Source organism: Venturia canescens, chromosome 7 (assembly GCF_019457755.1).
Source record: "Venturia canescens isolate UGA chromosome 7, ASM1945775v1, whole genome shotgun sequence".
NCBI classification, from domain to species: Eukaryota; Metazoa; Arthropoda; class Insecta; order Hymenoptera; family Ichneumonidae; genus Venturia; species Venturia canescens.
Genome location: NC_057427.1, coordinates 17,610,072 through 17,637,335, shown reverse-complemented (window position 1 = coordinate 17,637,335; position 27,264 = coordinate 17,610,072). Strand labels below are relative to the sequence as shown.

Here is a 27,264-nt window from a genome sequence, read left to right as displayed (position 1 = left end):
AATGTCTGTAAATCGACAAATATGGGGCCGTCGATCTAGACATCGAAAACCGTACAGAAATATACCTGGACATAAAAAACTATGGGGCTGCCGACCTAGACATTGAAAACCGTAGAGTTTATCTGGACATCAAAAGCTCTGGAGCCGTCAACCTAGATAGCGAAAACAATGAAGAAATATACCTGGACATCGAAAACCATAGAAAAATATTCGTACAATGGAGTTGTCGGCCTAGAGATCGAAAACCGTACAGAAATATACCTAGACATCAAAAACTATGGAGCCGTCGACCTAGACGTCGAAAACCATGAAGAAATATACCTAGACATTGAGAACTATCAAGCTGTCGACCTAGACGTCCAGAACTGTAGAGAAATGTATCTAGACATCGAGAACTATCAAGCCGTCGACCTATACCAAGAAAACCATGGAGCCATCGACCTAGACATCAAAAACTTTGCAGCCGTCGACCTGGATAACGAAAACTATGGGGAAATATACCTGGTCATCGAAAACTATGAAACCGTCGTCCTGGATAGCAGAAACTATAAACAAATATACCTCGACATCGAAACCTACGGAGCCCTTAACCTAGATAGCAAAAGATATGAAAAAATATACCTAGGCATCGAAAACTATGAAGCTGTCCACCTAGACATCGGAAACTGTAGAGAAATATACCTAGACATCGAAAGTTATGGAGCCGTTAACGTAGATAGCGAAAACTATGGGGAAATATACCTAGACATCAAAAACTATGGAGCCGTCGATCTAGACATCAAAAACTATGGAGCCGTCGACCTAGACCTCGAAAACCATGGAGCCGTCGACCTAGACATCAAAAACTTTGCCGCCGTCGACCTCGATAGCAAAAACTATGAAGAAATATATCTAGACATCAAAAACTATGAAGCCGTCGGCCTAGACATCGAAAACTATGGAAAATTATACCTGGACATCGAAAACTGTGGAGCCATCAATCTAGATAGCGAAAACTATGGGGAAATATACCTAGACATTAAAAGCTATGGAGCCGTCGACCTACACTTCGAAAACCATGGAGCCGTCGACCTAGACATCAAAAACTTTGCCGCCGTCGACCTCGATAGCAAAAACTATGAAGAAATATATCTAGACATCAAAAACTATGAAGCCGTCGGCCTAGACATCGAAATCTATGGAACCGTCGACCTCCTAGACCTCGAAAACCATGGAGCCGTCGACCTAGATATCAAAAACTTGGCCGCCGTCGACCTAGACATCGAAAACCATGAAGAAATATACCTAGGCATCGAAAACTGTGTGAAAACTGTATGAAAACATACCTAAACATCGAAAACTGTGGAGAAGTATACCTGGACATCTGAAACCATGGAGAAATACACCTAGATATCGGAAACTATGGAGTTGTCGACCTAGACATCAAAAACCTTGGAGGAATATACCTAGGCATCAAATAACATTGAGAAATACACCTGGACATCGAAAACTATGAAGCCGTCGACCTAGACATCGAAAACCGTTGAGAAATATACCTAGACATCAAAAGTTATGGAGCCGTCAACCTCGATAGCGGAAACTATGAAAAAATATACCTAGACATAAAAAACCAAGGAGAAATATACCTAGACATCGAGAACTATGGAGAAATGTACCTAGATATCGAGACCTATCAAACCTAGGCATTGATAACTATGGAGAAATATACGCAGACATTAAAAACTATGGAGCCGTCGACCTAGAGGTCGTAAATCACGTACAAATATACCTAGACATTGAAAACTATGGAGCCGTCGACCTAGACGTCGTAAACCACGTAAAAATATACCTAGACATAAAAAACTATGGAGTCGTCGACCTGGATGTTAAAAACTATGGAGAAATGTACCTAGACATCGAAACCCAAAGAAAAATATACCTAGACATTGAAAACTATGGAGCCATCGACCTAGACTTCAAAAACCTTGGAGAAATATACCTAGACATCGAAAACTATGGAGCCGTTGACCTAGATGTCGTAAACCACGTAAAAATATACCTAGACATAAAAAACTATGGAGTCGTCGACCTGGATGTTAAAAACTATGGAGAAATGTACCTAGACATCGAAAACCAAAGAAAAATATACCTAGACATTTAACACTATGGAGCCGTCGACCTAGACATCAAAAACCTTGGAGAAATATACCTAGACATCGAAAACTATGGAACCGTCGACCTAGACATCAAAAACCTTGGGGAAATATACCTAGACATCGAAAACTATGGAGCCGTTGACCTAGACATCGAAAACCAAGGAAAAATATACCTAGACACTGAAAACTATGGAGCCGTCGACCTAGATAGTGGAATCTGGAGCCGTCGACGTAGACAGGAAGTAGAAACGTCATCCTGGGCATCGAAAAACATGAAGTCGTCAACCTAGACGTAAATAGACGCATAAAAAATCACTATTAAGTCGACCTGGATTTTGACTACCACAAACCGTCGACCTCGTCACTGAAATTTGTAAAATTAACACGAAATTTCGGACCTTGAGAAAATTCGTATATTTTCATAATCATCCTACGATAAATCTATTACCATTCGAAGTACGAAATAAAAAGCAATTCGCATTTCAATTCAATGTAAATATTATTTCCTATTTTCGTGCTGAAAAAAACTGGAGCCTGAAAAACATGGGTTATGTTATTTTACACTCGAATACGAATACTTTTTTATTTGAATGTGCTGTTTCTCTGTGGGCCATGTAATTAAACGCTGTTGATTGATATAATCAACTGCGCATACACGAACTGTCAATCTGACAGTTGAAACTATCAAACTAAGAGCAGGACTTTAAATTCGAGATTTCAAAGCGACCAATCACAGCACGAATAAAACGACAACAATGCTCCCCGTTGGTGACCAACTTCGAGCGTTACTCACCAACTTTTTAGAAGAGGATATTGCTACAAAAAATACAAAAAAAGTTTTTTTTTCAGAATTGTTCACGTTTTTCACGTTTGAATCAGCCATATTTTTTTTTCTTTATGTTTAATCGGAATTTTGAGCCAATATTCTGAAAGAACATGAAATTCTACGTCGATATATTTGAAAACAAAATTTTTTCAACGCCGATAACATAAAAACTAATCGCGTTGAAAGTTTGGTAAAAAATCGGGACGCTTGGGCGTTAATGGATTAAGAAGAAGAATGACTCAGTTTGATTATTTTTTTCTAATTTTCGAATCATCTTTTTTATACCTAGCACAACAATTAATCGCCTTCTTTGCCTTTGCCTCTCTTTTCTCTTTTTTAGCCAGGTAGGGTCGAAATCACAATGTTCCTCGCTTCTTTACCAACAAGTTTCTTTTTACTCAAGTATTTTTTACATCCCACAACTCGAATGTTTAGGCATGAAAATGGTTTTCTTTTTTCATTAAATATAAGGAATTTTGAGTGAACTTTTCGTTGCCAATGTTTGTGCATGACTAACATTTTTACATGGTTATTTTTTATTCTGATCTGACGATTTATTAAGAAAAAAAATACTTGTTTTACGTGAAAAGTGAGCGGCTGGCGGCACGTTAAACTAATATTTATTCATGCTTCAGAAATTTTTTACGTAACCAATTATGTTCATTGACTGGCTTACTGTTGAGTGTTTAACATGCACACAATGTTTTTGATCTTTGGACATTTTCATTTTATGATACTAATAATTTCTTTTGTATTGACTTTCTCTCACTTTTTGCTTCTACTGTTTTGCATACTTGTGATTATTTTCAATCTTGTCCCTCACGACCTGCACTTAAAACCTTTTTCCCATACACTCAACAGTCGCATGATATGGGTCACTCGATCCAGAAATCTCGCTTTGGAAAAGAAAACACCCGCTCAAATGGAAAATTTAAGGATATGTTGCCAACATTTTTTAGAAGAAGATTTCGTCAGGGATAAAACAGGTAAACGGTTTTTACGTCCCGATGGCACTACCCATTGATGCTTCTACAACAGATTCATCAGTTTCGACCACCGCGCTCGCATGTCTCGCGATCGCGTTAACACCCGCAATAATAACCCCCGCGACAACAACACCCGCCGTAACAACATCCGCGATAGTAGCACCCGCGATAATAGCACCCGCAATGACAACACCCGCGGTAACAGCATCCGTGAACACGACAGCCGCGAGTAGCTCCGGCATTTCGGAGAACCGAGGTCTTTCAGTTGTGTCTCGACGAAAGAAAATTAGACAAGCTACCCCCAATGAAATGAGGCTCAAACGATTGGTGGGTTCTTTACGCGTAGAAATAAAGAAAAAAAATCAAAAGATTAAAAGATTAGAAGCACAATTTAAAAGAAATGCAAGCGCCTTAGCATTCGCTAAAGCCGCGTACAATTTGAACGACGATCAACTCTCTTTTTTGAAAATGCAAATTAATCACATAAAAAAAACGACAGTGGACCAGTGACGAGAAGCAATTTGCTTTGTCATTGTATTATAAATCACCACGTGCCTACAATCATTTGCGAGATAACAAGCATATGGCTTTACCTTGCGTTTCATTGATTCGGTCGTGGGTGAATGATTTGAACTTAGCCCCGGGAATAGAGTCAAGTATTATTTCAAAACTTGCGACGAAAGTTGAGACGATGGACGAAAACGAACGACAGTGCGTTCTCATGTGGGATGAAATGACAATTAAGCGTCTTCTCGAATATAACCCGAAAGCCGATTTGGTCGAAGGTTTTCAAGACTTCTGCGAACTCGGTCGAACAGACAAGTGCGCGAATTATGCACTAGTATTTATGTTGGTCGGTCTTAAGCATGCTTGGAAGCAACCAATTGCGTATGTCCTCTCACATGGGAATGTACGACACTCTGACCTGATGAAACTTTTGCAGAAAGTATTAGATTCATTGGATTCAATTGGCCTAAAAGTTCGCTATATGGTTTGCGACATGGGATCCGCCAATCGTTCAGCCATAAGTTCACTGGGGATTACAAAAGATACACCGTTTATCGAACGAAACGGCCAAAAAATTTATTTTGGTTTCGATCCTCCTGTTGTGCCCGTACATCGCACTCATTAAAACAAATTAAGCACTCTCAGCGCAAACGCAGCAATGATGAAATATCGATGCTCCCGAACGAGCGCATCGACCCTCGATGTCACCATCGAAACTTCCAGAAGGAAATCTAGGTTATATTCGCACGAGAAGGGGAAAACCCCCAAATCTATAAAATTATCGACTAACCCAAAATTCGACAGTCTTTGACGAGAATTGTAACGATTGGTCTCGAGGCTATAAAACCTCGAATTTGTAACTTCTTAAATAAACTTATTGTTAACTTGTTGTAAAAGTATCGAGTTGGAGTTCAGCTCTTTTGGCCTAAATCCCTTAAATACTCGTCCTTGATAACTCGTCCCTTCGCGACGGTCTTCGCGGACACAACATTGGTGGCAGCGGTGGGATAGCCACTACTCGAGAAACCCGACACGTCTACGATAGTCAAACGGAAGGAATTCAAATTGCTGAGGAGGACCGATAATTCTAGAAAAGTCGATATATCGAACGGACGTTCGATCACCGATCATCGCATCCAAGGCAGACCGATCTATGTGAAGATTCAACCCAAAATATGACTGGAGCTGGAGCGGAAGAAATTCAACACGACAACAAATCCGAACATCATGTTAGCGATCATCTTACTGTAAGTGACGGAACATTATTAAATAACATTGCAATCCGCCAAAGCCAGATCGTATATAAAAATTTATATGTCAGACGACGAGTACGCTGAACGTCTCAAGTTACCGGGCGTAAGCACTATTTCGCGTTCGCTCAATTCATTTTTCGACGATAAACTCGACTACAATCGCGAAAGAAAAAACGAAATCACCTCGCAAAGTAGAAGGCGACGAAGTAGCGCCCAATCTTTAAATCGATCTCCGACATCGGAAGACGATTATTTAGACGCGGAAAATACGCCGGAAAATTCGGTAGTAGAAACAACAAATCCTTTAGTATCAACAATGGTTGAAACAGTAAATTTAGACACAACGGGAGATAATCAGAATTCCGGAAATCCCGGAAATAGTCGAAATAATAATCCCGGAAATCCTGGAAATAATGGCGAAAATAATAGAGGAAATAGTTCTCAAAATTCCTCGCCAAATCACTCGCGAATTAACAGACTTCGAGGCTCAATGTCTCTTAAAGAAGCGCGTAGTTTAATTCCTCGATTCGACGGTTCAAAACCGGAAGAAGCGCGAGAACTTGTAGATTCTTTTGCTCACGTCAACAAACATATTTTAGAGGAGGACCAAGAGATTCTCCTGGAATCAGTGTTAACAACGAAACTAACCGGTAGAGCCCGAGCAGAAGTAAGATATAAAAATATTCCAAATTTCGAAACATTTAAATCCGTTATGTTAGAAATATTCTGCGGTACGAGAACCGTAGGAGCCCTCCAAACAGAGCTGTATTCTTGTCGACAGAAATTTAACGAATCAGTAAAAGAATTCGGAAGAAGAGTAGAAGACACAATGATGGAATTAATTGATGCAAGTATAAAAAAGCACTCGACAATGATCGAACAAATGGCGGTAGAAAAGCACATACGCGAAGTAGCCCTTTCGAGTTTCACTCAAGGTCTCAAACGCGAATATCAAACAATTATTAAAGCTAGGGCATATCCAACCCTCAACGAAGCTGTCACAGCCGCGATTGACGAAGAAAAGATACAACAGGGAACTCGTAGAGAACCTGGAAACACGACTATTTGCAGTAAGTGTAATAAGAAGGGTCACATTGCGCGCGACTGTAGAAGCTCAGGGAATAAAAACGGTTATAACGGTAATAATGGTAACTACAATCAGTATAACCAAAATAAAAGCATAAATTCAGTCTTCTGCAATTATTGCAAAAAACCAGGTCATGTCTATGATGACTGCTGGAATAGGAAAAATAAAAATGGCGATCAAAGAGGAAATAATCGGAATAACCAAAATAGAAGTCAAGGAAACAGAGGAAATAATAATAATCAAAATAATCGCGAAAATCAAGTAAACAGGGGAAAAAACAGAGTTTATCAAAATAATAGACCGAATAACGGTCAAAATAATAATCAAAATAATCAAAATCAAAATCAGTCAGGTAACGCGGAAGAAAAGAAAACGATAGGGTCGCTGAACCTCAGTCTCCTTGCACGTACGGCCGAGCGAAAAAACGTGCACGTCAGCTGTTTGGAGGCCGAGCGAGCTACAGGCTCACCCACACCTCAGGCAAACCAAACGCGAATAAAACTAGAAATAAATTCTTTCGGTTCCTGGGGAATGGCTAGCGATTTTTATATCACGTCACCGCACGCTATAAATTCAGCTCTCCTTTTGAAAGCTGATACGGGAGCCCAATGCAGCATAATTAAAAGGGGCGCCCTAAAAGAAGATACCGAAATAATCGACAAAACCGTCGAACTGACTGGCGTCGGAGGACAAGCCTTCAACGCCCTGTGTAAAGTCATACTCGAGATCGAAACGCCCGCCGTCAACATTCTTCACGGATTTTTCGTCGTCGACAACGACGTTCCAATCAAAACAGACGGAATCCTGGGACTCGATTGCATGAAAAAACACAAGGTCGACATATTGGGTGGCCGTATAATCAAAATATATGGTCACGTCGAGCCTTTGGTGAACGGTTCGGAGAAATTAAAATTACCCCCCCGTTCCGAGAGTATTCACTACGTGAAAGCAAAAAAACTGGCAATCGGATGCGTAGCAGCCAGAGAAATTGAAGAAGGAATAAAAATAGGACAAGGGACGGTTCACGAAAAAAGTATGATTTTTCCCATATCTTTTCTAAACACGTTAGACCAGGAAGTCTCGATCGAAAGACCGACGGTCGAAATCGAAGAAATAGGAAGCGTCCAAGAACAAAATTAAACGAAAACAGGCGAAACGGCGAACGGTCCAGCCAAGGAAGAAATCTACGTCACCAACGCCGAAGAAAAAGGTAACAGAGTAAGTCAAATAATGATGCAAATTGGTGAACATTCGCACCTCAACAAAGAGGAAGAAAAATTTCTACAAGAATTTTGCCAGGAATTCGGAGATGTATTCCACCTGGAAGGAGAATCTTTAGGAAATACGAGCTTAGTAGAACATCGCATCTACACGAAAAAGGACACCGTACCAGTCAATATTCGACCGTACCGACTGCCAGAGAATCATAAATAAGAAGTGATGACTCAGACGCAGGAAATGCTTAAAGCCGGAATAATTAGGCCAAGCAGAAGTCCGTGGAACGCGCCATTACTGGTCGTTCCTAAAAAAGCAGACGCTCAAGGTAACGTCAAGAAGAGAGTCGTAGTTGACTTCAGAAAATTGAACGAGGTCACCGAGGGAGATTCCTACCCTCTGCCCAATATCACAGAGATCTTGGATCAATTGGGAAAAGCAAAGTACTTCACCACACTTGATCTCGCCTCTGGATTTCATCAAATTCCGATGGCGGAAGAAGACAAACAAAAAACTGCCTTTTCAACTCCGTTGGGCCACTACGAATACAATCGAATGCCTTTCGGATTAAAAAACGCACCACCGACTTTCCAAAGATTGATGGATGCTGTTTTAGCAGGTCTTCAAGGTCTCAAATGTTACGTTTACCTGGACGATATCGTAATACACGGATCAAGTTTCAAGGAACACAACGAACGACTACGAGATGTCTTCAAACGGTTGAGAGAAGCTCAATTAAAAGTGCAACCGAAGAAATGCCAATTTCTGAGAAAAGAAACGCAATATTTGGGTCACATCATCACAGAAGTGGGAGTGAAACCCGATCCGGAGAAAATCAAAGCTGTAAAAAATTTTCCTTCACCAAAAAATGTTAAAGAAGTCCAATCATTCCTGGGACTCGCAGGATACTACAGGAAATTCATTCAAGATTTTTCAAAACTCGCAAAACCATTAACAGAGCTGATAAAAAAGGACAGAAAATTCGAGTGGAACGAGCATACGCAGGCAGCGTTCGAGACATTAAAAGAAACACTCAGCACCGCACCAATACTTCAATATCTCGACTTCACGAAGCCGTTCGTCGTCATCACCGACGCATCGGACAAGGCAATCGGAGCTATCTTATCACAGGGAAAAGTAGGGGAAGATCTACCAATTTGTTATGCGAGCAGAACGCTAAACAAAGCGGAAAGAAACTACTCAGCAACGGAAAAGGAAATGCTGGCAATAGTTTGGGCTGTACATCAGTTTCGCCCGTACATTTATGGAACGAAATTCACTATCGTTACCGATCATCAACCCCTCACCTGGTTATTCAACGTAAAAGATCCAGGCTCCAGACTAATGCGGTGGAGAATAAAATTAGAAGAATACACATACAAAATTGAATATAAAGAAGGCAAAAAGAACACTAATGCTGACGCACTGAGCCGCATATACGCAATCACGCGCAGTCAAAACAAAAACACAGATCAGCTGCAAAAAGAAGGAAGAGGAAGGCCGCGAAAAATCAGAGCCGACGCGACTCCATCTTCTTCAACAACACCAGCCTCCTCGGACAATCGGTCCAGCCCTAATCATAATGGCCGACTTGATAATCAGCCGAGTGTGGCTGAAGATAAAAATGAGACGCATATAGTGGACAGCGACGAAGGAGATAGCGAGAGTGAAACCGAACACCTCGACTCCGACGCGACGGACCTGTCAGAGAAAGACAGAAAAACAATACTACGAGAGTATCACGACACGCCTCTCGGAGGACACCCCGGAGTAAAAAGAATGACTCAACGAATTCAAGAAAAGTATCGTTGGCCGGGAATGAAAAAGGAAATAAAAGAATACGTAGCGAAATGCGACAAATGCCAAAAGAATAAAGTAACGAAACTAAATCGAGCACCGATGATTATTACCAATACTCCAGAAAGAGCATTTGAAAAATGCGCGGTCGATATAGTAGGACCTGTTCGGTGTCCGAGAGTTTGGCATTACCGGGTGGGGAGTCCGTTGGTGGCCGCGTCTGATTGGCTCGCGTTGACAGTGATGCCGGCTCTCGAGCGAGCCAAGCGAGAGCATTGGGTTGAAGGGCAGTGGTTCCGGGTCTTCGGTAGAGGAAACAACGGAGCGAGAGGACCCGAGGTCCTCTCACATACAACGCACACATTATACATACACGCAAGGCGAGAGGACCCGAGGTCCTCTCACATGCGATTTATCAACAAGGCGAGAGGACCCAAGGTCCTCTCACATACGATAAACCAATACAAGGCGAGAGGACCCAGGGGGTCCTCTCACATACCCTTTCCAATACGAAGGGGGAAGACCCGAGGTCCTCCCTCCTTCAGTTTGATGAAGAAGCAAGGCTTCGATAAAATTGAATAACGAAGTAACTTCGCACTGAAGAAGCTTCGACCATACAGTTTGGTGTCAGAAGTGGGATTCGAACCCACGCCCACATAAGTGGACCAGAATAGGTGCAAATACATATAATTAACAAAGAGATGAGTCTGCGAACCACCTGATCATTTCCAGACTCGTCATTCTCATTTCGCTATCGTAAAAAACGATCATAATTCACGAAGGTACACATGACTAATTATTCGATGTAATACGGCGTCTCTATGAGTCAAAACGTTCGACAAAGTCGAGCACACATTTATGTTTAACGTACGCCTTGTGCAAAGAACATAGCGCACGTATTCCACGATCATTGTATACAAACAGTATAGACCACGCCCAGTCTCTTAATCTTTGTCAGTGGACGCACGAGTTCACACACGTTTCGGCAAGAATACGCGCTACAAGCGAGAACGCTTAGCGCTGACCGGGGAGAGGGAGTTGAGATTCGACGTTCAACGCATACGCATCGTATCTCGGCTCGAAGTATCGATACGTGTCATTTTCGAACATCTCGGAAGTCGTTGTTCAGTTCGAAGTTAGTCAAAATGAATAATCGCGTAAAGTTTATTAATCAAAAGCGTGCGACTCTAAAGACGCAAATTACAAAACTCGAGAGAATCGTGGAGACCGGGGAATTGGATCCCTCAAACATCAAGACGCGCGCAGATCGTTTGAGGGAACAATTTCGTACATACGAAGAATTACACGACGAACTCGCGTTATTAATCGAAACCGAAGGTGATCAGAGCGACGATTTCGACGAATTACAGGACCGATTTTATGCAATCATTACAAAGATCGAGGCAGATTTCTCATCAACAATGCCTCAGCCTCCGAGTGCATTAAACACGACCTCTCTGCCGATCGACGGCACGCGTCGACTCAAATTACCAGTCGCCGACCTCCCTAAATTCGATGGGAACATTGAGAAATGGTTATCGTTCAAAAACACTTTTCTCACGATGATCGATTCTCGCGAGGATGTAACCAGGCTACAAAAATTCCTATATCTAAGGAACTGTCTCGAGGGCGACGCGCTAAATAAAATCCTCATTTATAACGTGAGCGAGGAAAATTACGAGACCGCATGGAAGTTGCTGTTGGACTCGTACGACAAGATTCGAATTCTGATCGTAAAACATCTTGACGCAATTCTCGATTTGCCGGCATTAACAAAGGCGACGCACCAGGGTCTAGCGCGACTCGTCGACGACATGCGACAACACGTGAATATGCTCGCATCGATGAAGGTGACACCGGACGAGCATTTATTGGTCCGAATAATCGAACGCGCTTTGCCCAATAATATTCGGGTGAAATGGGAAGAAACACTCAATCTCGACACCCCACCAACCCTCCAGCAAATCTACAAATTCGTCTCTGAAGCCGCCTTTCGTTTGTGTGCACTCGAGCAGAATACATCGCGGTCGAATCAAGAAACGAATATTAAACGACCACTCTCGAATAACAAAGATCAAAGTGGATTTAAGACTCGACGAGGGGAAAACGGCGTACGCACACTTGCTACCGGTGCGTCCGCAAAATGCATAGTATGCAAGAAGGAAAATCATCCAGTATATCAGTGCCGCGCATTTCAAAAAATGACGGTCCAGCAACGGTGGGATTTCGTCAAAAATTCAACTCTATGTAAAAACTGTTTGCGTTTACATGGCGGCAAATGTAAAGCGACGCACTGCAGAAGTTGCCCGAGATTTCATCATACGATGTTGCACCAAGATTCTCCTGCTGCACTTACTCACACGAGTCAAAAGGCGGAAGAATCATCAAACACTATCAACGATTCGACAACAAAGGTAAATTCGACACGTCACGAAATGATTGCACACAGTTTCACGTCGCGAGCTTTGCAGTCACAGTTAATGTTAAGCGCTCAAATTCGTATTAGAAACAGGCGCGGTCAGTATATAAAATGTCGCGCATTATTAGATACCTGTGCGACGGCCCATTTTATAACGGAAGATCTCGTAAAGAAGTTAAAATTACCGATACGAGAGTGTTCGATCTCGGTGGGAATGATTGATGACGCGAATACAATTGCTACGGGCACCGTCGAATGCACGTTTTATTCGAGACATAATAATTTCAACAAAACTCTCACATTTCTGATCATCCCGAAAATCGCTGATAACGTACCGAACGAAGTCTTTCCTCGCGAATCAGTCGACATACCGCGGAATTTAAAATTAGCCGATCCACAATTTCATGTGCCTCAAAAAATCGACGTCCTTATCGGTTCGGGAACGACGTTGTCATTATTGTCAATCGGACAATGTAATTTATCTCAGGACGATTGCGACCTTTTCTTACAAAAAACACAGCTCGGATGGGTGGTCGCCGGCGGACGAACGGACACCACGGTCGGAAAACGAGCCTCGTGTCAGTTAATCGAATTGAAAGAACAGATAGAGAAATTTTGGTTACTCGATGATGCAAACGCGAGTCAGATCAAATCGTCAGAAAATACGGATTGCGAGACTCATTTCAATCGAACCGTAGCTCGTAGTTCGGAAGGACGATATGTCGTTCGTTTACCGTTTCGTAGCGCGGAGCGAGATCTCGGCGAGTCACGACCAGTAGCATTGCGACGATTCAACAGCTTACAAAAAAGACTTAACGCGGATCCGAATCGCAAACAAGAATACAATCTCGTTATGAGCGAATATATCGAGCTAGGCCACATGTCGCTCGTGATCGATGAATCGCAACCCGGGTATTATATCCCACATCACATGATTATAAAATTGACGAGTACGACGACAAAGACTCGAGTGGTTTTCGACGCGTCCGCTAAGACTGATAAGGGAATATCACTTAACGATGCGTTGATGGTCGGCCCGACTATTCAATTAAAATTAGTTGAGCATCTGCTACGATTTCGCGGCCATAAATATGTAATCACCGCGGATATCGCGAAGATGTATCGTCAGATCTGGATTCATCCCAGCGACCGTCGTTACCAACGAGTTTTTTGGCTTCATCATGGAGAAACCCGCGTATTCGAACTAAACACGGTAACGTTCGGCGTGGCGTCAGCACCGTTTCTCGCGATACGAACAATACAGAGACTCGCGAGCGATGAAAGCGCGAATTATCCGAGGGGCGCTAAAGCTTTGACACGTGACTTATACGTCGACGATTTATTGTCGGGAGCAGATAATTTGGAGGAGATCGTACAAATTCGAGACGAAGTCATCGAAATATTAAAGCGTGGTGGATTTGACATTCGACAATGGGCGTCAAATCATCCACAAGCTCTGAACGATTTAACCAAAAGGACCGCGAATATCGAATTTTTGATAGATGAAAATCCCGTGCACAAGACACTCGGTCTCTCGTGGAACGCGCGGGACGACCACCTGCTGTACACGGTGAAACGTATCGAGCCATGCGAAAGGGTCACTAAACGATACATGTTATCAGAAATCGCAAAAATTTACGACCCCCTTGGTTTGCTCGGTCCGGTCATTCTCGTCTCGAAGGGGTTTATGCAGCAATGTTGGAAGGCTAAAACAACCTGGGACGAATCCGTGCCCAGCGCGTTAGACTCCACGTGGAGATCGTTTGCCGAACAACTTTCATTGATCGACAATCTGAAAATTGATCGATACGTTTCGATAAATGATCCCATCGACATTCAGATTCATGGGTTTTGCGACGCAAGCAAGAAAGGCTACGGGGCTTGTATATACGTGCGGTCGTCCAACCAAGAGGGCAAAATACGCGTGAGACTGTTATGTTCAAAGGGACGTGTCGCTCCACTAAAAGAGCAGACGATTCCCCGACTCGAGCTTTGCGGCGCACTGACACTTGCTCGGCTCTATCACGAGGTCATCGAGGTCATGACTTTTCGCGTTCGGAAGACAATTTTTTGGTCAGACTCGACAACAGTATTACAATGGCTTAACAAACATCCAAGCGTGTTAAAAGTATTCGAAGCGAATCGTATCGCGGAGATACAAGAGATCAGTAAAAACGCCATGTGGCGGTACATCCGCACCGATCAAAACCCAGCGGACGCGTTGTCGAGAGGTCAGTTGCCTCGGGAATTTTTAAACAACGAGTCATGGTTTCGAGGACCTTCGTGGTTGTCCCAGCCCGAATCCACTTGGCCGCAAGTTACCGTAACGCCTCAAAAGGACCTACCGGGAATCAAAAAATTGTTTTGCATGGCCTCGCAAGTACAATCGGAGGAAATTTTCAAAAGGTTTTCGTCATATACGCGATTAGTTCGCGTCATTGCGTATTGCTTGCGTTTTCGACGCGAAAATAAAGTCAGGGGCGCTTTGACGATCGAAGAAACAAACGAGGCCGAATAGCGCGTTGTTCGACTAATTCAACAAGCGCATTTTCAAGACGAGATCGATCGCCTGTTATCTGAAGGAAAGGTGAAATGTGCGAAACTTGGATCTCTCAACCCGTTAGTCGATGAAAGGGGTTTGCTTCGCGTCGGTGGTCGCCTAAACAAGGCCGAAATTCCACTGAACCAAAGAAATCCAATGCTCCTTCCATCTCGAAACCACGTTACCGATCTTTTAATTCGACATACCCACGAAAAATTCTATCACACCGGAATTCAATCGACGTTATACAACATTCGACAGAGATTCTGGATAGTGGACGGTCGGAATCAAATACGAAAAATCGTTCGACATTGCGTGAGGTGTATCCGGTTTCGGGCCGTACCAGGAGCGTACAAAATGGCTGACTTGCCAAACGCGAGGGTAACCAACGCAGCTACGTTCTATCATACGGGAGTAGATTATTTCGATCCCATACTTATTAAGGAAAAAAAACATCGGAATCGGAATAGCGTCAAGGTATACGGTTGCATATTTATTTGCATGTCAACTAAGGCGATCCATGTAGAAATCGCAAGCGACCTATCGACCGAGGCCTTCCTAGCGGTGCTACGACGATTCGTAAGTCGGCGGGGGATTCCGGGCCATATTTATTCCGATAACGGGACGAATTTCGTCGGTGCGAATAACCACTTTCGCGAATTTTACGCCTTGAGAGAATCCGAAGAATTTCGTTCTCAACTTTACGAATTTACTTCTACGCGCAAAATCGAATGGCATTTTAATCCACCCTTGTCCCCCCATTTCGGAGGTATTTGGGAGGCGGCGGTCAAATCGTGTAAACACCATCTAAAGCGCGTAATGCGCGATCATCTGTTTACATACGAAGAGTTGGCCACTCTAGCAATCGAAATCGAAGGCATTCTGAACTCGCGCCCATTATGCTCAATTTCTACAGATCCAAACGATCCAATCGCGTTAACTCCAGCACACTTTCTTGTCGGTAGACCCCTCACTGCTCTGCCGGAAAATGATTTTTCAAATGTTCCAGACAACCGACTGTCTTCGTGGCGACTGATCTCTGAAACCCGACAGGAGTTATGGCGCAGATGGCAACTCGAATACCTCAGCGAATTACAGAGACGACAAAAATGGATAAATCCAACCAAAAACATCGCGTTGGACACTGTAGTCCTACTTATAGACAAAAATCCACCATGTATGCAATGGCGAATGGGTCGAGTGGTAAAATTGCATCCAGGAGATGATGGGGTGGTCCGAGTCGTCACAGTTCAAACACCTCAAGGAATCTACAAGCGCAATATGAAATCGATTTGCGTATTACCCGAAAACGCTTGAAATTATCGACGACAATTCCATGATAACCATATTGAGAATTTTCTCATTTAACCCTTCTTTTTGTATGTCGTATTTGATTTCTCAATTTATATTCGTTTAAGACGTAGTTCAATGTAAGATGCAGAATGTAAGCTAACAATATTGTTTTCTATTACACACGATTATTAGTTGAATCCAAAGTAACAATTTGTAACCACATCCAGTACAATAAACGCAATTAACATGTGACCAGACTTGAATAATTTTGTTCGTTATCACTCCCACCGGGGGGAGGATGTTCGGTGTCCGAGAGTTTGGCATTACCGGGTGGGGAGTCCGTTGGTGGCCGCGTCTGATTGGCTCGCGTTGACAGTGATGCCGGCTCTCGAGCGAGCCAAGCGAGAGCATTGGGTTGAAGGGCAGTGGTTCCGGGTCTTCGGTAGAGGAAACAACGGAGCGAGAGGACCCGAGGTCCTCTCACATACAACGAACACATTATACATACACGCAAGGCGAGAGGACCCGAGGTCCTCTCACATGCGATTTATCAACAAGGCGAGAGGACCCAAGGTCCTCTCACATACGATAAACCAATACAAGGCGAGAGGACCCAGGGGGTCCTCTCACATACCCTTTCCAATACGAAGGGGGAAGACCCGAGGTCCTCCCTCCTTCAGTTTGATGAAGAAGCAAGGCTTCGATAAAATTGAATAACGAAGTAACTTCGCACTGAAGAAGCTTCGACCATACAGGACCTCTACCCGAAACCGACCGGAGAAATAAATATATTCTAACAGCACAATGTTTATTAACAAAATTTTCCGAAGCAATTCCATTGGAAAATCAGGAGGCACAAGAAGTAGCAAAGGCATTGACCACTCGGATCATTTGCCAACATGGACCTCCTCAAACCATTCTCTCCGATCAAGGAACGAATTTTCTGAGCGACGTGTTTAAGGAAACGTGCAAATTATTACGCATCAAGAAAATTCAAACAACCGCATATCATCCACAATCGAACGGAGCATTGGAAAGATCCCATCGCACTCTGGCAGAATATTTAAAACATTTCGTTCAAGAGGATCAAAGGGATTGGGATTTATGGCTACCATACGCCATGTATACGTACAATACAACACCTCACTCATCTACAGGATTCACCCCGTATGAATTGAGGTATGGTCAAAAACCTGTTTTACCGACTGCACTCAAAGAGCCGCCGAGAACCACATACTCGTACGACGACTATGCAGCCGAACTTCGAGAACGACTCCGGGCGACTTGGGGAAGTCGCGAGAGAAAAATTAATGGAAAAAAAGGAGAAAATAGCGGAAAAACAATGGGAAACAGCAAAAAACACCGAATACCGCGTTGGCGATAAAGTACTGCTGCTCGACCCAACAGTTCGTCGAGGCAGATCAGCAAAATTAACACCAAAATGGACAGGACCATTTGAAATAAAAAGTAAGGATTCATCAGTGAACTACAGTATCGGCAGGGGACGCAAAACTGTTCGAGTACACGTGGAGCGAATCAAGCCCTACGTTACCCACTAGCCGACCGTAGTAAGCCTCGCCGGTATTACAGCACACGCGAAACATAATATACAAAATTTTTTTACGCAAAATATATAACACATAAACAGATAATAAAAATATATAAAATAAAAATATATAAGATAAAAATAAAATAATATGAAGAGAATATATACATAAAAGGAAATAAAGGGACCAACACATCCGAAATACAAAAACAAACGGGTCGATTTATTAAACAGAAATATATAAAACAAAACACATTTTTTTTATACAGTCTAATCCGCATCATATGCGGAGGCGACGCCCAAAGGGTGGGACCAAGCCGGATGATCCCAGTCATCCTCCAGGTGGAGCTGGCCCCATCTCCCCTCGAACATCCATCGAATAAACCCGATGTCGAACCCCTCGGTACCCCGCGGCCGACCAAATTCGTCGTTGGGCTCAGCCCGACAATACCGACGGTACTCGGCAAAATCCTCAATAAATTCCTGCAACAAAAAAGGAAGAGGGGATTAAATAAAATAGGAAATAATACAAATAAAAATAAATAAAATAAATGAAAATAACTTACAATAAATTCCTCACGGAAAACACGTGCCGCAAACTCCAGCATGGTGCCACGACGCCGTTTCGGCAAAGGGGGCCCATACAAAACGCGCTGAAAAGAAAGAAAAAGAAACATGTTAAAAAGGAAAAAAATATATATTCATAAAAACAAATTCATTATATAGATCCATCCATTATATATATCTATACACAATCTACTTTATTCTAAACTCACCGACACTTCCTTACGGCGGGTCTCCGCTACGATGAAAAACATCGCCTCTCTTAAATTAATATAGACAATATTGGCCATTTTTCTCGCAAACGAAACGCACTCAAAGACGATAGTACACTAAGTGAATACGAGAAACATTCGCGGTAAAATGAAAGTTCAAAACGCAGATTCAGCGAATTGACAAGTAGTCGGAAAAGAAACAAAAAATAGGGTCAAAATCCTTTCAAAACAGTAACCACCCGACGCACTTACCGACATCGAGATAAGTTGATTTCTACCGTACCGACCGACTAGCGACTAACTCAAACAACCCATTACAGGTGTGCGAGCCCAATAGCAGTCGTAGGAGGAATCGAGTCATCGGTAATCAATGAATATCGAATCAACAATTTTCAAACATCGCCAGGAATATACTTCGAGGGAATAGGATCATTATATTTGGTAAAAGGAACATGGAAATTAGTAATCCACATGGATCTACACTATATGGAAAGAAAAGCAGACGTTTTATTCAAAACACTAGAAACTTTGGAAAAATTATGCAACAAAACGACTGACGATTCACTATGTTCCACCGTAGACAGCACATTAAAACCGTTATTGAAGAAAGTCAGTTCCTCAATAACAGCGATATACAACATCGTAGGCACAGGAGAAAGTAGAAACAAAAGAGGATTAATTAACGGTCTAGGAACAGTAATCAAAGCAATAACTGGGAATCTCGACCAAGATGACGCAGAAAAAATAGATAAAAACATTGACGACATAATAACAAGACAAAAAACTGACGAAGATATGTTAAAGGAAAATGTACAAATTCTACAATCTACACTAAAACTCTACAACGAATCTACTTCCGAAATAATAGACAAAATGGACAATTTAATGCATATGATAGAAAGAATTAAAAACACGGTAGAAGGTCAATTTTCAACAATAAAAAGGAAACAAATGATAGACGAAAACATAAACATATTTACAACGACAGTCGAAGCTTTTACAAGCGACGTAAATCAACTAGCAAACTTTTTAACGGAAACTTACAAAGGAACAATAAACCCTACGGTAATTTCACCTAAGCAGTTGGCCGACTATCTAATAGAAGCAACTCCCTACATTCCTAAAGGATTAAACTTTCCAACAAACGTCAAGAGTAGTGAAATGACTAACTTACTGAAAACAGCAGAAATCACTAGCTATACAGCAAAACTACGATTTGTTCTAATCATAAAATTCCCTTTAATCGAAAGTTCAATTTTGAAAGTCAACAAAGTCTACCCACTACCTACGAAAATCAATGAAAATCAGTTCCAATTCATATAAACTACATCTAAAATAATAATCGTTGACAACTACAAAAGAATGTATATAACAATGTCTGAAGAAGATTTAAACAAAGCCAGAAAAGTCGACAATATCTATTATTACAAACCTAAACAGTCACTGCAAACAATAAACGGCAATACGCCATGCGAAATAGCGATTTATTTAGGAAATAATCCCGAAAAACTATTATGTAATCAACGAATTGTAAAACTCGAGAAAACATTAATAATCGCACTGGAAAAAGAAGGTAGATGGCTATTCGTAGCCACAAAACCCGAAAGCGTAAGAATAGATTGTAAAAATAAATCTACGACACACGAAATAATCCACAATACAGGATTACTGGCTTTGGACGGAGAATGTTCCGCCACATCAATAAATTTTCAATTGTTATCTTTAAACGAACTACGACAACACGAATTTATAACATTTATACCACTATATAATCTAACAAATGCGATTGGAATGGTAAACGCTAATCACCCAATTTTCAATTACAGCGTACCATCAAAAATAATTACTAATCCACTGGAAACGAATAAATTAGGCGAACGAATTGAAATTCTTCAGCAAAAACTAAAAGAAGAACCGAATATTTGGGCACATCCTTATCACATAATTGGAAATTACTCTCTAAGTGCCATTAGCATGACTCTGATCATCATAATAATTATCATTTTAACAATTTTTAAAGCTAAACATTGTCAAAGAGTTCGATTAATACAACAAACTAATGATATCGAACTAGCCCCGACTTTCGTGGCAAGACCAAAAATCATAGAAGAACTTGCATCTAGACCTACCGATGATAAAATTTACATAACTAAGGCACGCCCAAAAAACAAAAATAATGCCACACAAAACGCTTCATTATAACCTAAACATAATCCTACTAAAAGTGGAAAAGGAATTAAAAAAGGGAAAGCATATTCAAGTTTCACACAAATTTAATTATTTTAATTCACTCTCAACGCAAACGCAGGAATGTTGAAATATCGATGCTCCCGAACGAGCGCATCGACCCTCGATGTCGACATCGAAACTTCCAGAAGGAAATCCAGGTTATATTCGCACGAGAAGGGGAAAACCCCCAAGTCTATAAATTTACCAACTAACCAAAATTCGACAGTCTTTGACGAGAATTGTAACGATTGGTCTCGAGGCAATAAAACCTCGAATTTGTAACTTCTTAAATAAACTTATTGTTAACTTGTTGTAAAAGTATCGAGTTGGAGTTCAGCTCTTTTGGCCTAAATCCCTTAAATACTCGTCCTTGATAACTCGTCCCTTCGCGACGGTCTTCGCGGACACAACACTCCTCATTTAATGAAATGCACTCGAAACAATCTGATGAAACACAACTTTTTAGATGACGGCCAAATGATCTCCTGGGATGTGCTTCGCGAGCTCCGAAATGTCGAGAGCACTCATGCATGTAGGGCGGCTCCGAAACTTACTGACCAGCATATAAATCCAAACAATTTTCAAAAAATGAAGGTCAGTCTCGCAACACAGGTCTTCAGCCACTCCGTATCTGCCGCGTCAAATACGGGTAAAATGACTGGGGAATTGAAGCATCCCGCTTGCTCTGCAACCGCGAATTTTATTAAAAAAGTTAATGACGTGTTTGATTGTTTGAATAGTCGTTCCTCGTGTGATCCGAATCCACTACGCCGCGCATTATCCGAAAAACAGCCGCAAGTGGAAGAATTCCTTAAGAATTGTCTTCCATGGATTGAAAAGTGGACTATTTCCGGTAATCAAAAAAATCCGCCGTGTTTTGAAGGCTTTCAGTTGACTATCAGCGGCGTTTTACAACTCTGGGAGGACGTAAAATCCGAAGGGACTCTATATTTGATCACGTCGCGTTTGAATCAAGACCCTATTGAGAATTTGTTCGGGGTAGTTAGGAGTCACGGGAAACATTGCGATAATCCACCAGTAGTAGGTGGTGCACTATGGCGACCCCCACTCCTATCCCCACTCCTATCCCCACTCCTTTCCCCCACTAGGCCGAGCGGCCGGCGTTGTGGGCGAGAGGTTTGCGGGTGTGCGGAGGGGGATGAGCGTGTCACCATAGCGCACCACTTTTTTTTTTAAATTTTTCTCCGTATATATATATTTCAGCTCTTATTAATTTTACAAATTTGGTTATAATATGGCATATAATTCACAATACATATAGTAGTAGGGGGGTATTTTTTTGTGGATATTTTTGGATTTTCGTTCGTTTTCACGACGGCGTCGATGACCATGGAGCGGTGGTTTACGGGGTGCGGTGCTTAGATGGTCAGACGATGCTGTAACAGGGCCGATAGAGACACCATAATGTGAGAGAGGTTCGTGTGCGTTTGGGGGTGTTCAGATGGCTGGTAAATAAGTTTTGCCTCATACCTGTTTATGATCATTCTTCAGCAGGTTTGAACTCCAGTCTGTTGAGCTTCGTGCCGTGGTACAGCATGATTAAGTTTTTGTTTGAGGCCGCTTCGCACATCTGCTGGAATAAACTGCTCTTATCTTCGAAAACTTTGACGAATCTTGCCGGCAGGAAGCATGTAAATGTGCTGTCCACGTCCATGGCAATTCGCTTGCCCCATTTCGATTCGACGACACGGATACAGGTGATGCGGTATTCCGTGGCGAGTTCAAGCTCGGTCAGTTTTTTGACGGGGAGGAAGGACTCCAAAAGGCCTGTTTGATTGACGAGCGTGAAATCCATTGTTCAGATCGAGTTTTTTTATGGCCACTGTTAAAGCGCGGAGTTCTGATATGTTGCGTATTCTGGCTTTAAACGTTGCGATATCGTGCAAAAAGAGATCTAAGCGTACTTTCAATTCGCGTCGTTTACTCATGCGGCGACTTGGGAGCACTGTCTGACCATCAGAGAGCTCAAATGATTTAAACCTCCTGTTTGAGAGATTCATATCCCTACCTCGAATGCAGAAAAGAGCTGACAACAAACTTTTGATGCAGCATCTCCCGCCACAGGATGGCAGTGGTGGGAGAATTCCGACAATACCTTGGCGGAGGTATTGGTTTACCAGGGTCCCGACCGTCGCTAGCATAAGTCAGCATTTATAAGATAATGAAATGTGAGGATGAGATCAGCGGCAATGCGCTTCTTCACGAGGATGATTTTTTGATACCGGTTGCTTCTCCCTCCTCCCGCTGTGCCACCGTTAATAAGCCAGCTGTCCAGGACGTGGTGGTTCTGTACTCCCACAAGGCGATGGAGCGATCGTTATGAGAAAGCCATTTTTTTAACCTCACAGCGCCGTTGAGAGCAGACTTGAACGAGGTATTTTTATGTAGTAAGCCGTGAAATATGCAAAAAGTACTGCTCTCGGGGAGGTTACGAGACGGTGGTTCTTTGTCCTCCTCTAGATTTATAACGAAGCAGTCTGTTAGCTGTGTCAAATATGCGGCTGCATCAGATCCTCTTGTAAACAGGCGATCGGATTGTACTGCGATTTGCTTTAAAGCAGCTTCGACCGCACGTAAAGGTGTTTCACCCTCGGACCAGTCTATACCGTGATGATTGCACTTTAGCCACGTGTTTTGTCGTTTCACACTAGGAGGCAGTACGCTATAAGCGTGAGGCGGTGATACGACCCAGTGTGCTAAGTAAGATGTTTTCACAGAGACCACGGCAATTTCTTTAGGTACGAAGTTATTATATTTATCCTTCAGGCCTTGTATATCAACGACGATGTTCATGATGTCCCCCGACCGACGTAAAGTCTCAAGCCTTGAGCGCCGACTGACGATGAGCGTTGAACGCTCTGCAGCTGTATAGAGACAACAGCGCTGATCGTCAGCGAAATCTGATATCCGGGGGCCCCCCGTCACCACTCGTACAATTTTCGCCGAAAGAAACGGGATAGGAGACAGACACAGGATTTTAAAACGGCACGTGTGATTCTTGTTGAAAGCAACGAGACAGTCGTTAGAAGTAGCATTTAAAACTTTATTAGCATGTGATTACCGAGAACGAGAGCAACAGTGCTGTATACAATGTAAATGCTTAATCCTATAACCCCTGCCGATACAGTCATCTGTATCGGAAACCACGCCCTTAGATTTACCACCCTTGCTGCTATACGCATTATAATACTCATGAACTATTTTATCGTTTCGCTGCAAATCATGCGAAAAAACATCTCTAAATCGCTGAATACCGAGACCAGTAGCCATATAATGAAGAAACATAACACAATACTATCCACAACACTGCGAATTAGGGCCTTGGAGTTGAACCGTGTTGCAACGGAAGAGTCGACAGTTTCTTCGGAGACGCGCGAGATGCTGTGGGATGATTGGAGGTAGGCCGTAACTGTCGAAGAACCATCCGTGTCCATTTCGATCGACGTACATGGCGACCCAGTGGGCCCCTGGGCGTTTGTATCCATCGGTGTTAACCACGAATGCCGTCGGTTTCGTCCACACCTTCGGGATACGATCGGCCGGGTAGACGCCTATAGCATGCTCCTTTATGTTTTTGAGAGATTGTAAGATCTGAAGACTGTTCATGATTCGGGGGTTCTTCTTCCTCCACGGTCCTGGCCTCAAACATACCAATGCTCCACGACGTGGTAGTCCTATACTTCGATAAGGAGGTAATCCGCTCGCTTTGACAGAGCCAGGCTTTGATTCTCATAGCATTGTTCAGGGCGCATCTGTAGGCCTGTCTGTGGTTTGCGACGCGGTGGTGCATACAGCATGCGTCGCTTCGAGGTAGCTGACGTAATGAAGGAGCCTCTTCATCATCTTCTAAATTTATAATAAAATAGCTCGTGAGCTGCGCCAGATACGATGATTTGTCAGAGCCGCGCGTGAAAATTCGTGTCGCCTGACCCGCAATCCTTTTCAGATTTGTCTCCAACGCTTGTAGCGATGTATCGCCTTTAGACCATTCTATACCATGGACATTATCGCGTAGCCACATATTTTGACGTCTCACAAAGACTGGCAAGTTATCGTCCGTATAGGGCGGCTTTACAATCCAGTGACCATAGTCTTCAGTTTTTACCGATACGACGGCTACTTCTTTAGGTATAAACTGGTTATCTCTACCTCTCACGCCCTGCACATCAATAACAATATACATGATGCCGTCTTTTTTATTTGACCGTCACTCTTTGAATGCTCAGTGAAAACTGAGGGTGCTTCTCTCTCTCGCTCATCAACCGCTGAAATCTACGATGCCCTGTCTGGATGAGTCAATCTCAAGCACATTATCATATTCAGCGTACACAATACAGTTAATCGTTGTAGGTAAAGACCCCGCGAAGCGTACTTCTATCCTCACGCTGCCATGCCTCACCAGATTCCAGTGGGTGCTGCTATTAGCAGAGAGATCGGGTGTCAGATCAAACGCGAAAAGGCAATGGCCGTATGGGTAGTTCAAACGCGAGATACAATTACCGTCGTTGAGAAAGTGAATACCCGAGCCAGAAAATAACGTGTGATATGCATCCACATACATATTACTATCTGTGAAGTCTGTCTGCAGGGGTTTTGACGGTATCTGTTGGCCGTCTACATATAAAGAAAGATAATTGATCGAGTAGTGGTGAAAATTGAACGGATTTTTGCCATAATCACCGTTGAAAGCCTTATTATCGACAAAACCAATTATTATACGTTTTGGTAGTTGGCCCAGTATGACGTTATCAAGAGTATCGCCGTGTATTCCGGCGTGCATTGATATAGCTTTAACCTCGACACGCGTCAGCGGATGTTTTGCTGTGGATTTAGACAGAGCTCTCGCATGAGACAGGAGTATACCGGGCGCTATCTTAACGCGTCGCACGATTAGCGATGCTTCTGTAATGCGGATTTTACAGTTTTTCAAATCAGTCATGAGACAGAAAGCGCTATTGTTCTGCACGAGTCGCAAACGCATCTCAACACCGTTCAGCAAAAACCTTTCCTGATTGAAGATATCGCAATGCAGATGTCCAAGAAGATCGATCGTTCTATCCTTGCCTAACGCATCCCGTCTCTCTACAAGGCCTTTGTTACCATCGCCCTTATCATCCATTGCTCCCTCTGTATCGCTATACCATAAAGCGCTCGTAAGATGCGAGGTCTTCGCGGCGTACGCTTAGTTCAACAGAGTTTCAATATAAGCTCTATAAGCATAAGCATTGTTAGGAGGAGACACAAGTTTTTGATTCAAAAATACATCGATCTGGCTGAACATTGAGTGTAGGAGATTATTGACAGGTCCTACATCGGGTGATACGCCCTCTAACCCCCCTGTCTTTTTATAATCTGGGGCATCTATCTTAACGCGTATACTTAGCATTGTATGCGCGAGATCAATGTACTCATCCCCCTGGCCTGGGACGACAAATTCTATCGGTGAATCATCCGTCAGCGATGAGATTGGTTTGTAGTATACAGAGTGTGTCCCCTCGATCGTTGTCTGGGTTGGCGGTAATGAAAATAATTCAAGCTCCGACTTAAGACACTCGCACGAGTGCGCGTGTAGGAACGCCATTTTTCAGAGTGCAGTTTAAGCAAAAATATCCGTCACTGTTCTTGGTTTCTTGTTACGTCTCGTGACGCGTGGTTTAGCCGATGATCTTCTACCTCTCACACCCTTCTTCCTCTTCTTAACACACTTCGTTCTTGCACCACCGCCGCCGCTTGAACGTTTTCGCGATTTCACCGCCTTTCTTTTCACAGAGTTGCGCCGTGATACGCTCCCCGCAGCAGAATGCACCAGTTTATTAATTTTGCTGCCTTTATAGCCGGAGCCCTTCATGAGCGATGTAATTTTTTCCTCAGCTTTACGCCTCAGGTTTTGCCCTGATTCGCGCAGGCGCGTTTGAAACGCTTCTCTCGGTTGTACACCGGAGTTAACGACATCAGAGGCCATGTTAATCCCCGAGCGAAGCGCCTCTCTACCAACAGTCCGAGCCCCCTGTTTCAAGAGAGGTATGATACGTCGAAAGAGACCCCCTAAAAAACTTCCAATGCCATGACCTCGCTGGTTTGGTGAGCCGATATACACATGGCTGATACCGCCATAGCCTGTTCGAGCCCCGCTCCCCGTTTGCATCTCGAAGTACTCGTCATAGTAATCCATTGTAGATACACCCAGGTCAGTCTATACGTTTGAACTGTAGCGTCACCGTCAGCGTCCCGTGCTCGAATGGTATTGGCTCGCCAAACTCATCCCTTATATCAATGGTTATTGTTTGAAAACTAGTATGTAGTAAGGGAATATAACGCGGTGGCGAGAAGCTTTTTATCCTCACAGAGCCGTAATTATGGGCATCGGCGATAGCAACAGGCACAACACGTAGCAATGGTGTGCGAACATCGCCGGTAATATAGGGCTCGCAGATATCGGTATAAACGTACATCATGTTGGGGGACCCGTTGGCTAAATTGGCAGGCCTCTGAGCAGTGTATCCTCCACGGGGTACTACTACGCCTCCTGTTTCGGTGAACCCTAAAACCTTGCTCAGTACGTCGGAGAAAAAAAAGGTATGCTCCAGGTTCTTACAGGATTCGCAGACGCGCTTCACCGTCACATACCCGTT

The 27,264-nt window shown here is 43.0% G+C and overlaps 2 protein-coding genes across 3 annotated transcripts; one reads left to right on the top strand and one right to left on the bottom strand.

Moving 5' to 3' along the window:
• Positions 1-9,986: 9,986 nt before the first annotated feature.
• Positions 9,987-18,774, top strand: LOC122413472 (uncharacterized). Of its 2 annotated transcripts, none has more exons than XM_043423843.1 (2): positions 9,987-12,220; positions 18,703-18,774. In XM_043423843.1, the coding sequence occupies exons 1-2, from the start codon at positions 10,952-10,954 to the stop codon at positions 18,754-18,756; spliced, it is 1,323 nt and encodes a 440-aa protein (XP_043279778.1). In that variant the 5' UTR covers positions 9,987-10,951; the 3' UTR covers positions 18,757-18,774. The 2 variants fall into 2 exon arrangements, with proteins under 2 accessions (XP_043279778.1, XP_043279779.1); XM_043423844.1 differs by lacking the exon at positions 18,703-18,774 and adding an exon at positions 15,777-16,312.
• A 7,040-nt stretch (positions 18,775-25,814) lies between these two features.
• LOC122413275 (uncharacterized protein F54H12.2-like) lies at positions 25,815-26,213 on the bottom strand. The gene has a single exon (XM_043423511.1). It carries the CDS (start codon positions 26,211-26,213, stop codon positions 25,815-25,817), a length of 399 nt encoding a protein of 132 aa, XP_043279446.1.
• Positions 26,214-27,264: the final 1,051 nt, after the last annotated feature.

Coding starts and splice junctions, on each gene's coding strand:
- LOC122413275 (XM_043423511.1), bottom strand. CDS start 26,213: ATGGCGTTCCTACACGCGCACTCGTGCGAGTGTCTTAAGTCGGAGCTT.
- LOC122413472 (XM_043423843.1), top strand. CDS start 10,952: ATGAATAATCGCGTAAAGTTTATTAATCAAAAGCGTGCGACTCTAAAG. Junction 12,221..18,702: donor TCAACGATTCGACAACAAAG/GTAAATTCGACA, acceptor AACCCATTACAG/GTGTGCGAGCCCAATAGCAG.